The sequence below is a fragment of the Ranitomeya imitator genome, chromosome 5 (assembly GCF_032444005.1).
Source record: "Ranitomeya imitator isolate aRanImi1 chromosome 5, aRanImi1.pri, whole genome shotgun sequence".
Classification (NCBI taxonomy): Eukaryota; Metazoa; Chordata; class Amphibia; order Anura; family Dendrobatidae; genus Ranitomeya; species Ranitomeya imitator.
This window is the reverse complement of record NC_091286.1, coordinates 261,638,968-261,653,639: the sequence shown is the minus strand read 5'-3', so window position 1 is coordinate 261,653,639 and position 14,672 is coordinate 261,638,968. Positions and strand designations below refer to the sequence as shown.

Here is a 14,672-nt window from a genome sequence, read left to right as displayed (position 1 = left end):
CACGCGAATCGCTGCCGCAGCAGCTTCGTCAGGGGAAGTGAAGACAAAGGTGCAACAGTGTGTTTTAAATAATGAAACCAATAAGATAGATTACTTACCGCTGTGGAGGAGGGAGAAGGCGGTAGAGGCCGGGAGGCGCCAGCCGCGCATGAGCAGCAGCCGCACAGTGGGCGGCGATAATGGAGAGTCCAGTGGGTCACATGCGCACGCGCAAACCGCGTTATCCGATAGGACCGCGTTGCGCACGCGCAGTGCCAGCCGGCTAAGTGGACGCGTCATAGAGAACAGGGCAGCAGTACGAGATGGGGAATGGAGAGGGCGGGATTAAGCCAGAGGGTCGGAGTCAGCTCAAGGAAGGGGGGGAGGAGAGAGAGAAGGAGGGGGAGGAGAGAACACAGTACAGAGAACCCGGGAGGCAAAACATATATAGACCAGCAGGGTGCCGGGAAATGTCCCAAACATGAATATACTAATGACTCCCAAAGAGACCCCCAAAAAAGAACCAAAAAGGAACCAAAAGAGCCAAAGGGCAATGCGTGTAGAGCCACCCAGAACGCCTAAGGGGGAGGAAAAATTGTTATTATTGTTGATAAGTGCACGAAAATAAGTGCACATAAACACCCATGCAACAGCCATATGCGGTATACAACAACATAGAGCAAGGAGCACATATATAAATATATACAGTCAAATGTCCATTAAGTCCGTGAGCATATCTAGGAGTTTTCTTTAGGTGCCACTATATGAATGCCTGTCAAAAAAGAAAAAAAAAAAAAAAAAAAAAGAGCATGAACCGCACATCCCAAAATCATACGTTGATCTAAAGCCGCTAGGCAAAAATTAATATAACTGAATATGAGGTTTTCAGTTTAACATTCTGATCAGACTGTATGAAGCCCACTGCCACTTCACGGCAAACCTCGTAGTGGGTCCTATCGCCCTAACGGAGCGGAGCCGTGCGGCGCCCACCGCCACAGCAGCCATGCACCAGCAGGGCGGACGGCCTGTTGCCCCACAGCACCCATGCTGCAAGACTGAGTCCCCAAGACTCCAGACCGCGCCGCCCCACCAGCACAAAGCCACAGCAACAATGGCCGCCACACAGCACCAACACCAAAATGAAAGGAGCACTTAAACTCACCTTCCTCCAGCTCTTCAGTGAGAGCCAAAATGGGCTAGACCCCTTACTTTGCAGTCTCCTGCTAATTAAAATCACCTGTGCCAAATGGGAGGAGTGCTGGTCCAAGAAGAAGACTAGAACATGCTTTGCAAAAAAGAAAAAAAAAAAAAAAGAGCATGAACCGCACATCCCAAAATCATACGTTAATCTAAAGCCGCTAGGCAAAAATTAATATAACTGAATATGAGGTTTTCAGTTTAACATTCTGATCAGACTGGACTGGAGTGGCAGTGGGCTTCATACAGTCTGATCAGAATGTTAAACTGAAAACCTCATATTCAGTTATATTAATTTTTGCCTAGCGGCTTTAGATCAACGTATGATTTTGGGATGTGCGGTTCATGCTCTTTTTTTTTTTTTTTTTTCTTTTTTGCAAAGCATGTTCTAGTCTTCTTCTTGGACCAGCACTCCTCCCATTTGGCACAGGTGATTTTAATTAGCAGGAGACTGCAAAGTTAGGGGTCTAGCCCATTTTGGCTCTCACTGAAGAGCTGGAGGAAGGTGAGTTTAAGTGCTCCTTTCATTTTGGTGTTGGTGCTGTGTGGCGGCCATTGTTGCTGTGGCTTTGTGCTGGTGGGGCGGCGCGGTCTGGAGTCATGGGGGCTCAGTCTCGCAGCATGGGTGCTGTGGGGCAACAGGCCGTCCGCCCTGCTGGTGCATGGCCGCTGTGGCGGTGGGCGCCGCACGGCTCCGCTCCGTTAGGGCGATAGGACCCACTACGAGGTTTGCCGTGAAGTGGCAGTGGGCTTCATACAGTCTGATCAGAATGTTAAACTGAAAACCTCATATTCAGTTATATTAATTTTTGCCTAGCGGCTTTAGATCAACGTATGATTTTGGGATGTGCGGTTCATGCTCTCTTTTTTTTTTTTTTCTTTTTTGCAAAATATGAATGCCTATCGTCCCGAACTTGTAGTCCCATAATCAATGAAGCAGACACCGTCCAAGTCCATGCGAGAGGAAAGGCTCTTCATCACGGAGCCCCTATCCAACTTGCCAAAGTGTATCAAATGCGCATCCAAGCCCACAATCCATAATAGGAGTTTGCCATAGAATCCGCATTATGGCTGTAAGAGAAAGATTTCTTCCACATAAGATGTCCTTCCGTTTGCTATAATGGCATTCCACACATCCACCCTCCAAGGTCGGCTCCATTATCTGATGTGTCAAGGCGACGTGCGCCCATGTTGACCCCCACAATGAGCCCGTAATTTCCATATCAAAATTCCCAGGGATTAGCTGTTTTGTACAGCTGACATGTGCCTGCAATAGCGACGGGTCGAATCACGATTCACCCGCTGCTATTAACTAGTAAAATGCTGCTGTCAAATGCTGACAGTGGCATTTAACTAGCACTACCAGTAGTGTTGAGCATTCCGATACCGCAAGTATCGGGTATCGGCCGATACTTGCGGTATCGGAATTCCGATACCGAGATCCGATATTTTTGTGATATCGGGTATCGGTATCGGAAGTGTAAAATAAAGAATTAAAATAAAAAATATTGTTATATTCACCTCTCCGGCGGCCCCTGGACATCAGCGGGAGGATCCGGCGTCCGGCACGGCTTCTTTCTTCAAAATGCGCGCCTTCAGGACCTGTGGTATGACGTCCCGGCTTCTGATTGGTCGCGTGCCGCCCATGTGACCGCCACGCGACCAATCAGAAGCCGCGACGTCATTCCTCAGCTAAAGTCCTAGAATAAGCGCCTTTTAGGACCTGAGGAATGACGTCGCGGCTTCTGATTGGTCGCGTGGCGGTCACATGGGCGGCACGCGACCAATCAGAAGCCGGGACGTCATTCCACAGGTCCTGAAGGCGCGCATTTTGAAGAAAGAAGCCGTGCCGGACGCCGGATCCTCCCGCTGATGTCCAGGGGCCGCCGGAGAGGTGAATATAACAATATTTTTTATTTTAATTCTTTATTTTACACTTTAATATGGATCCCAGGGCCTGAAGGAGAGTTTCCTCTCCTTCAGACCCTGGGATCCATGAGGATACATTCCGATACTTGATGTCCCATTGACTTGTATTGGTATCGGATATCGGTATCGGCGATATCCGATATTTTTCGGGTATCGGCCGATACTATCCGATACCGATACTTTCAAGTATCGGACGGTATCGCTCAACACTAACTACCAGCCATCCGGCCGGAAATGCGCTCATTGCTAACCCCGGTCACGTGATTGGGGGTCAACGATGCGTCGGCATGACTACCGGAGATCTCCTTGAGACCTCTATGGTTGTTGATGCTGGATTGCTATGAGCGCCACCCTGTGGTTGGCGCTCATAGCAAAGCTGTGATTCTGCTGCATAGAGCTGATCTGTGCATCACTTCCATGTAGCAGAGGTGATCGAGTTGTGCCAGCTTCTAGCCTCCCATGGAGGCTATTGAAGCATGGCAAAAGTAAAAAAAAAATGTGAAAAAAAATGTGAAAAAATTAAAAAATATAAAAATGTAAATCACCCCCCCCTTTTGCACCATTCAAAATAAAACAATAAAAAAATCAAATATAAACATATTTGGTATCGCCGCATTCATAATTGCCCGATCTATCAATAAAAATGGATTAACCTGATCGCTAATTGGCGTAGCGAGAAAAAATTAGAAATGCCAGAATTACTTTTTTTGGTCGCCACAACATTGCATTAAAATGCAATAACGGGCGATCAACAGAATGTATCTGCACCAAAATGGTATCACTACAAACGTCAGCTCGACATGCAAAAATAAGCCGCTACCTGACCCCAGATCACGAAAAATGGAGATGCTACTGACATCGGAAAATGGCGCAATTTCAGCAAAGTTTTGAATTTTTTTTACCACTTAGATAAAAAATAACCTAGACATATTTGGTGTCTATGAACTCATAATGACCTGGAGAATCATAAAGGCAGTTTTTGCATTTAGTGAACCTAGCAAAAAAGCCAAACAAAAAACAAGTGTGGGATTGCACTTTTTTTGCAATTTCACTGCACTTGGAATCTATTTCCCGTTTTCTAGTACACGACATGCTAAAACCATTGGTGTCATTCAAAATGCAACTCGTGCCACAAAAAATAAGTTCTCACATGGCCATATTGACGGAAAAATAAAAAAGTTATGGCTCTGGGAAGGAGGAGAGCGAAAAACGAAAAAAACGAAAATACCCAGGGAAATGAAGGGGTAAAGGAATCTGCCAAGCTGTTAAAGAGAGACATTGGCCATGCAATGTTTCCTGGACTTTATGTCCTAAGTCATGTGGCATGGCAATTGTTAAGGATATATATCCTGATTGAAGATATCCAAAATGGACGCATTGCTATAATATGCTGTATATAAGAATCACAGATATTAATTGATGTATGCTCTAAGGTTAGTTTCACACTAGCGCTCAGCGGGGCTGTGGACGAAAGCCTTCTTCCTCCGTGAAGCCATGCCCACTGCCACGCCTCTTACTTCAGCTCCGCCTACGTCTGCATGTGTCCTGCACACTCTACTTTTAACATTGGGTATGCAGGCCATGCGGATGTATGTGGATGCCTCCGCATGCGTCGTCTTGACACTGTGCTGAGCTGCATCAAACGCAACATGTTGCATTTTGTTGCGGTCGGCGCAGCTTTAAAATGACGCATGCAGAGGCATCCCCATACATCTGCATGGCCTGCGTACCCAATGCTAAAGATAGGGTACACAGGATGCATGCAGACGTAGGTGGAGCTGAAGGAAAAGGTGCGGCAGTGGGCGGGGCTTAACGGAGGAAGAAGGTTTTCGTCCGCAGCCCTGCTGAACGCTAGTGTGAAGCTGCTTAAGTCATACCTGTCAGCAGGTTATACAACACTCAAGTGGACTCTGATATGACAACGTGTCCACTCAGCTAATAAAGAATGAGGTAATACTTAGGAGAAAAACAGAATTATAAAGGTTAATGAATATTGATTAATGCCCTCCCAAAAGTAGGAGGACTTAGGGGATTTAACCACAAATTTACATTGATATAATTGATAACCCATAAAAGGATGTGCCCTCCGATCAATAAAACAGATTGCTGCTCGTGACTGTGTCATCAATCATGACCGGTTTTGATCCATGTACATGATAATCTCTCAGAGACACAATTTGGCCACAGACAATTAAGAAGATCACACCCTAGTGTGATCCTTCAACACAATAGTGACATATAGGATTGCTATTTCCAATAGTTGGCACTAGGGACGCCATTCTCTTACTTTATTAAGTGGATATTTTCATATTTTAGGTCTTAGGGAATGGCATGGCCTATATGTTTGCCTACACCAAGTTGGTGGTCTCATTAATGAGAAAATTTACTCCATAGATCTACTGTCGAAAGCTTTTCACCCAACCAACCAGTCTCCTACTTTGCACTAAAGAAAGGTGAGACCACAGACACAGTTGTTTTCAAAGGGATTTCTGTTCCTGGATGAAGCAATATGATTGCAGTTTTGGCTTTATGCACATTGTCCCATGGCAAGTCTCTTTAATGGGTTAACATTTACTTATTTTTTACTACTTTGAATAGATGACATTAGGGACTCTATATGAAGAGGCTATTTATTATAAAAGAGTGATATGACTAAATTGGTAAATTTCCACAATTGGGTCCTGATAAAATGCTAATTGCTTTCATTTGTTTGGCAAAATACAGTTGACCACATATGACTTTGCTGGCGCTAATAAATTGCAAATGAGATTTGTAATGTTTACTGCAATATATGATATGAACGCTAGATGGCAGTCTTGATTTTTAAATGTTCATATTTTAACTATAATAATGTGGATTATTTATATGTGAGGCAGTGAACTAACAGTAAATGCTTTGATTTGTATCACCAAGCCAAATATAAGAGTAGATTACAGGTAGGCACACATAAAAGTAATGCTATTTTTTTCCATTTTCCATTTAATTCCTCGTTTTTTTTTACTGAGGTGTTAAAAAATGTTTTTTTTATTCCTTTACAATGTGCTGGACCTGTTTTTCATCCAGGTGTCAATTTTTACAATCATTATTACATCTATTTTTCTAGTTTGAAGAATAAAAATCTCCTTATTAAACAGTAATGAAGGGCATGTGAAAAGGCACATGGGCAGCACACGTTCTTATGACAAGTTTGTCAGAATGAGCACTAAGGTTGGTGACTTTATTTTAACCCCTTAACCCCCGGAGCTATTTCTGTTTTTGCATTTTCATTTTTTGCTCCCCTTCTTTCCAGAGCCATAACTTTTTTATTTTTGCGTCAATATGGCCATGTGAGGGCTTGTTTTTTTGCGCAACGAGTTCTACTTTTGAACGACACCATTGGTTTTACCATATTGTGTACTAGAAAGATCACCTGTGTGTAGCAGAAATGCTCTCTTGTGATCAGGTTTATCCTCTTTCTTTCTTTATTGATAGATCAGGCGATTATGAATGCGGTGATACCAAATATGTGTATGTTTGATTTTTTTTATTGTTTTTCTTTGAATGGGAAGAAAGGAGGGAGATTTGAACATATATAAATTTTTTTAAATATTTTTAAAAACTTTTTTTTTTCTTTTGGCATGCTTCAATAGTCTCCATGGGAGACTAGAAGCTGCCACAACCCGATCGGCTCTGCTACATACAGGCAATGTTCAGATCGCCTCTATGTAGTAGAATTACTCTCTTGCTATGAGTGCCGACCACTGGGTGGCGCTCACAGCAATCCGGCAGAGACAACCATAGAAGTCTCCAGGAGACCTCCGATTGTCACGCCAATGAACCAGTGACTCAGGATCACATTATGGTGGTCGCCGGTGGGCGGGTTTCCGGCCCGATGGCCGGAAGCGCAAGTAAATGCTACTGTCAAAGTTTGACAGCAGCATTTAAGAGGTTAATAGCCGCGGGTGGATCAAAACAGCTGACATGCACCGGGAAAGATGTGGGCTCACTGCCGGAGAGAGAATTTGACATCGGCGTACTATTATGCCCGATGTTGGAAAGGCGTTAATTATATTTGTAGGTTTAACTAGAATAAGTCAAGTATAAAAGCAGAAAACAGAAGTACAATCACTACAGGAGCAAGTTAGCTTTAGCTACTGCAAAGCATAAGCTCGGCTTACTTTTCCTTGTAATTGTCTTCAGATCTTCAGCTAAAGGAAAAAGCAGGTTAAATAATTGAGTAATTAGGATAGTCATTAACATCTAATAAAGTGCATTCTTTTGCCATTTAGTATATGGAGTAAACTGAATGTACTTAAAGGGAACCTGTCACCAGGTTTGGCCGATAAGAGATATGGTCATCACCTTTCAGGGCTGATATACAGCATTCTATAATGATGTATGTCTGCCCCCAACCCAACCTGCAAGAGTAGAAAAATAACTTTTATTACAGTCACCTGAGGGGTGGTCCTGTCAAGATGGGTGTCGCTGGTCTTGGTTTGATGCCTCCCATCTTCTTATGATCCCTGTTATGATCTGGTAATTCAGTACCACAATGGACATAGAAGTCAGAGCACATACAGTGACCTGACAATAACCCAAAAACATAGAACGAGCTCTGAGACGTGGGAACTCTGCTGACCGCAATCCCTAATCCTCTCCAACCACACTAGAGGCAGCCGTGGATTGCGCCTAACGCTCCCTATGCAACTCGGCACAGCCTGAGAAACTAGCTAGCCTGAAGATAGAAAATAAGCCTACCTTGCCTCAGAGAAATACCCCAAAGGAAAAGGCAGCCCCCACATATAATGACTGTGAGTTAAGATGAAAAGACAAACGTAGAGATGAAATAGATTTAGCAAAGTGAGGCCCGACTTTCTGAACAGAGCGAGGATAGGAAAGGTAACTTTGCGGTCAACACAAAACCCTACAAACAACCACGCAAAGGGGGCAAAAATGCCCTCCGTACCGAACTAACGGCACGGAGGTACACCCTCTGCGTCTCAGAGCTTCCAGCAAGCAAGAAAAAACAAATGAGCAAGCTGGAAAGAAAAAAACAGCAAACAAAATAGCAAAAGCGGAACTTAGCCATGCAGAGCAGCAGGCCACAGGAACGATCCAGGAGGAAACAGGTCCAATACTAGAACATTGACTGGAGGCCAGGATCAAAGCACTAGGTGGAGTTAAATAGAGCAGCACCTAACGACTTCACCACATCACCTGAGGAAGGAAACTCAGAAGCCGCAGTACCACTCTCCTCCACCAATGGAAGCTCACAGAGAGAATCAGCCGAAGTACCACTTGTCACCACAGGAGGGAGCTCTGCCACAGAATTCACAACAGTACCCCCCCTTGAGGAGGGGTCACTGAACCCTCACCAGAGCCCCCAGGACGACCAGGATGAGCCATATGAAAGGCACGAACAAGATCGGGAGCATGGACATCAGAGGCAAAGACCCAGGAATTATCTTCCTGAGCATAACCCTTCCACTTAACCAGATACTGGAGTTTCCGTCTTGAAACACGAGAATCCAAGATCTTCTCCACAATATACTCCAACTCCCCCTCCACCAAAACCGGGGCAGGAGGATCAACAGATGGAACCATAGGTGCCACGTATCTCCGCAACAATGACCTGTGGAATACGTTATGAATGGAAAAAGAATCTGGAAGGGTCAGACGAAAAGACACAGGATTAAGAACCTCAGAAATCCTATATGGACCAATGAAACGAGGTTTAAACTTAGGAGAGGAAACCTTCATAGGAATATGATGAGAAGATAACCAAACCAAATCCCCAACACGAAGTCGGGGACCCACACAGCGTCTGCGATTAGCGAAACGTTGAGCCTTCTCCTGGGACAAGGTCAAATTGTCCACTACCTGAGTCCAGATCTGCTGCAACCTGTCCACCACAGTATCCACACCAGGACAGTCCGAAGACTCAACCTGCCCTGAAGAGAAACGAGGATGGAACCCAGAGTTGCAGAAAAACGGCGAAACCAAGGTAGCCGAGCTGGCCCGATTATTAAGGGCTAACTCAGCCAAAGGCAAAAAGGACACCCAGTCATCCTGATCAGCAGAAACAAAGCATCTCAGATATGTTTCCAAGATCTGATTGGTTCGTTCGGTCTGGCTATTAGTCTGAGGATGGAATCCGAGGAAAAAGACAAGTCAATGCCCATCCTAGCACAAAAGGCTCGCCAAAACCTCGAAACAAACTGGGAACCTCTGTCAGAAACGATATTCTCTGGAATGCCATGTAAACGAACCACATGCTGGAAGAACAATGGCACCAAATCAGAGGAGGAAGGTAATTTAGGCAAGGGTACCAAATGGACCATCTTAGAGAAGCGATCACAAACCACCCAAATGACTGACATTTTTTGAGAGACGGGAAGATCTGAAATAAAATCCATAGAGATATGTGTCCAAGGCCTCTTCGGGACCGGCAAGGGCAAAAGCAACCCACTGGCACGAGAACAGCAGGGCTTAGCCCGAGCACAAATCCCACAGGACTGCACAAAAGAATGCACATCCCGCGACAGAGATGGCCACCAAAAGGATCTAGCCACTAACTCTCTGGTACCAAAGATTCCAGGATGACCAGCCAACACCGAACAATGAACCTCAGAGATAACTTTATTCGTCCACCTATCAGGGACAAACAGTTTCTCCGCTGGGCAACGATCAGGTTTATTAGCCTGAAATTTTTGCAGCACCCGCCGCAAATCAGGGGAGATGGCAGACACAATTACTCCCTCTTTGAGAATACCCGCCGGCTCAGATAAACCCGGAGAGTCGGGCACAAAACTCCTAGACAGAGCATCCGCCTTCACATTTTTAGAGCCCGGAAGGTACGAAATCACAAAATCAAAACGGGCAAAAAACAGCAACCAACGAGCCTGTCTAGGATTCAACCGTTTGGCAGACTCGAGATAAGTCAAGTTCTTATGATCAGTCAAGACCACCACGCGATGCTTAGCGCCTTCAAGCCAATGACGCCACTCCTCGAATGCCCACTTCATGGCCAGCAACTCTCGATTGCCAACATCATAATTTCGCTCAGCAGGCGAAAACTTCCTGGAAAAGAAGGCGCATGGTTTCATCACCGAGCAATCAGAACTTCTCTGCGACAAAACAGCCCCTGCTCTAATCTCAGAAGCATCAACCACGACCTGAAATGGAAGCGAAACATCTGGTTGACACAACACAGGGGCAGAAGAAAAACAACGCTTCAACTCTTGAAAAGCTTCCACAGCAGCAGAAGACCAATTGACCACATCAGCACCTTTCTTGGTCAAATCCGTCAATGGTTTAGCAATACTGGAAAAATTGCAGATGAAGCGACGATAAAAATTAGCAAAGCCCAGGAACTTTTGCAGACTTTTCAGAGATGTCGGCTGAGTCCAATTATGGATGGCTTGGACCTTAACAGGGTCCATCTCGATAGTAGAAGGGGAAAAGAAGAACCCCAAAAATGAAACCTTCTGAACACCAAAGAGACACTCTGATCCCTTCACAAACAAAGAATTAGCACGCAGGACCTGAAACACCGTTCTGACCTGCTTCACATGAGACTCCCAATCATCCGAGAAGATCAAAATGTCATCCAAGTACACAATCAGGAATTTATCCAGGTATTCTCGGAAGATGTCATGCATAAAGGACTGAAACACTGATGGAGCATTGGCAAGTCCGAATGGCATTACTAGATACTCAAAATGGCCCTCGGGCGTATTAAATGCAGTTTTCCATTCATCGCCTCGCTTAATACGCACAAGATTATACGCACCACGAAGATCTATCTTGGTGAACCAACTAGCCCCCTTAATCCGAGCAAACAAATCAGATAACAACGGCAAGGGGTACTTAAATTTAACCGTGATCTTATTTAGAAGGTGGTAATCTATACAATGTCTCAGCGAACCATCCTTCTTGGCCACAAAAAAGAACCCTGCTCCTAAAGGCGACGATGACGAGCGAATATGCCCCTTCTCCAAGGACTCCTTCACGTAACTCCGCATAGCGGCGTGCTCAGGCACAGATAAATTAAACAATCGACCCTTTGGGAATTTACTACCAGGAATCAAATCGATAGCACAATCACAATCCCTATGCGGAGGTAGGGTATCGGACTTAGGCTCATCAAATACATCCCGGTAATCAGACAAGAACTCTGGAACCTCAGAAGGGGTGGATGACGAAATAGACAGAAATGGGACATCACCATGTACCCCCTGACAACCCCAGCTGGACACCGACATGGATTTCCAATCCAATACTGGAATATGGACCTGTAGCCATGGCAACCCCAACACGACCACATCATGCAAATTATGCAACACCAAAAAGCGAATATCCTCCTGATGTGCAGGAGCCATGCACATGGTCAGTTGGGTCCAGTACTGAGGCTTATTCTTGGCCAAAGGCGTAGCATCAATTCCTCTCAATGGAATAGGACACTGCAAGGGCTCCAAGAAAAACCCACAACGCCTAGCATACTCCAAGTCCATCAAATTCAGGGCAGCGCCTGAATCCACAAATGCCATGACAGAATAAGATGACAAAGAGCAGATCAAGGTAACGGACAAAAGAAATTTTGACTGTACCGTACCAATGGTGGCAGACCTAGCGAACCGCTTAGTGCGCTTAGGACAATCAGAGATAGCATGAGTGGAATCACAACAGTAGAAACACAGCCCATTCAGACGTCTGTGTTCTTGCCGTTCAACTCTGGTCAAAGTCCTATCGCACTGCATAGGCTCAGGTTTATGCTCAGATAATACCGCCAAATGGTGCACAGATTTACGCTCACGCAAGCGTCGACCGATCTGAATGGCCAAAGACATAGACTCATTCAGACCAGCAGGCATAGGAAATCCCACCATGACATCTTTAAGGGCTTCAGAGAGACCCTTTCTGAAAATAGCTGCGAGCGCACCTTCATTCCATTGAGTGAGTATGGACCACTTTCTAAATTTCTGACAATATACCTCTATCTCTTCCTGACCCTGACACAGAGCCAGCAAATTTTTCTCTGCCTGATCCACTGAATTAGGTTCATCGTACAGCAATCCGAGCGCCAGGAAATACGCATCAATATTACTTAATGCAGGATCTCCTGGCGCAAGGGAAAATGCCCAGTCTTGAGGGTCACCACGCAAAAAAGAAATAATAATTCTCACTTGTTGAACTGGGTCACCAGAGGAGCGAGGTTTCAAGGCCAGAAACAGTTTGCAATTATTTTTGAAATTCACAAACTTGGCTCTATCACCATAAAACAAATCAGGAATAGGAATTCTTGGTTCTAACATAGGATTCTGAACCACCAAATCTTGAATCTTTTGTACATTTATAACGAGATTATCCATTGAAGAGCACAGACCCTGAATGTCCATGTCCACACCTGTGTCCTGAACCACCCAAATGTCTAGGGGAAAAAAAAGGCAAAACACAGTGCAAAGAAAAAAAAATGGTCTCAGAACTTCTTTTTTCCCTCTATTGGTAATCATTAGTACTTTGGGCCTCCAGTACTGTTATGATCTGGTAATTCAGTACCACAATGGACATAGAAGTCAGAGCACATACAGTGACCTGACAGTAACCCAAAAACATAGAACGAGCTCTGAGACGTGGGAACTCTGCTGACCGCAATCCCTAATCCTCTCCAACCACACTAGAGGCAGCTGTGGATTGCGCCTAACGCTCCCTATGCAACTCGGCACAGCCTGAGAAACTAGCTAGCCTGAAGATAGAAAATAAGCCTACCTTGCCTCAGAGAAATACCCCAAAGGAAAAGGCAGCCCCCACATATAATGACTGTGAGTTAAGATGAAAAGACAAACGTAGAGATGAAATAGATTTAGCAAAGTGAGGCCCGACTTTCTGAACAGAGCGAGGATAGGAAAGGTAACTTTGCGGTCAACACAAAACCCTACAAACAACCACGCAAAGGGGGCAAGAAGACCCTCCGTACCGAACTAACGGCACGGAGGTACACCCTCTGCGTCTCAGAGCTTCCAGCAAGCAAGAAAAAACAAATGAGCAAGCTGGAAAGAAAAAAACAGCAAACAAAATAGCAAAAGCGGAACTTAGCTATGCAGAGCAGCAGGCCACAGGAACGATCCAGGAGGAAACAGGTCCAATACTAGAACATTGACTGGAGGCCAGGATCAAAGCACTAGGTGGAGTTAAATAGAGCAGCACCTAACGACTTCACCACATCACCTGAGGAGGGAAACTCAGAAGCCGCAGTACCACTCTCCTCCACCAACGGAAGCTCACAGAGAGAATCAGCCGAAGTACCACTTGTGACCACAGGAGGGAGCTCTGCCACAGAATTCACAACAGATCCCCGTCCTCCAGCTTGGTTCGTCTGGATGATGCGTCCCTTCATCATCCACATAGTCTCCTTGGCACCGTGCTCCTGCACAGGTGCACTTCTCTGCTCTGCTGAGGGCAGAGCAAAGTACTGCAGCGCAGGTGTCGGTAAAGGTCAAAAAGCCCCAACTGTCACTATGTTACACGACCCAATGGGTGGTCGGTCAGCGGACGGCACAACAAACTCACAATGGGATGCAAAAGGGGGGGAGGAAGGCCCTATCAATTAGGAAATGAAGGAATGGTCACCTCTTGCTCAAACCTGAACCTGTCCCTGCACTCCCCTAACTCCGTAAGTGGGCCCTTCCACCCACCGCAGTCAGGAACCTCATCCCTCACTGTCGCCTCATACTACCCTGGCTAGTGCACTAGATAGGAGCGCTATCCTCACCACTGCAGATGGTACCACACAGGGGATAGTGGCAAACACAAAAAGGACAAGGAGTAAACACAGCACTTAGCTTCCAGACACCGCTGCCAAGCTCCACACCACAGATAGCACAGCAACTGGACTCCAAAACTCCACTCAGCATAGGATATGACAATAGGACCTCAAAGAGCTGATACATGCTGGCACCAGAGAGCTCCTCACATATCAGGTGGTCTCCAGAGAAACTGTATCGACAACAGTCAGCTGATGCATCAGGTGACTAAAGGATGGTAGGAGTGGTCACCACCACATCAGCTGACCCAACAGCACTGTAGTTACACCAGATTGACTGTGGGTGGAAAACTGACATTAACTCCTGATGGTCCTGAAAGGAAAAAGCAACGGAGAAGATACAGCTGACCGCACCACGGACGCCAAAAGAGTAATTAACTGCTCTCCGCCAGCATAGACTAGGAATAGGAAAAAGCAACATTTAAAACAGAGTGGAACGGGGCTGCCACAAATACAAAAATGGATCGTGACACCAACACATGCACACTGCTGTACTTGGCTCTGCCCTTGACAGGGCAGAGAAGTACACCTGCTCAGGAGTGCTGTGCAGAGGAGACTGTGTGGAAGTCGAAGGGATGCGTCATCCACATGAAGCAAGCAGGAGGACGAGGATCGTGTAAAGATGGGAGGTGCTGGTCCAAGACCAGCAATGCCAACAGGTAGGGCTGAGGACAGATATACAGCATTATAGAATGCTGTATATCAGCCCTGAAAGGTGACGGCCGTATCTCTTATAGGCCAAACCTGGTGACAGGATTACTTTAAT

General features: G+C 45.6%; 1 protein-coding gene across 25 annotated transcripts in view; it reads right to left on the bottom strand.

Moving 5' to 3' along the window:
• Nucleotides 1-14,672, bottom strand: part of LOC138637428 (titin homolog) — a 1,151,517-nt gene that overhangs the window by 700,522 nt on the left and 436,323 nt on the right. For all 25 annotated transcript variants that reach the window (XM_069726100.1, XM_069726106.1, XM_069726124.1 and 22 more), the window contains one exon: nucleotides 7,263-7,292. In XM_069726100.1, coding sequence (XP_069582201.1) covers nucleotides 7,263-7,292 — 30 coding nt within the window. The remainder of the gene's footprint in view (nucleotides 1-7,262; nucleotides 7,293-14,672) is intronic.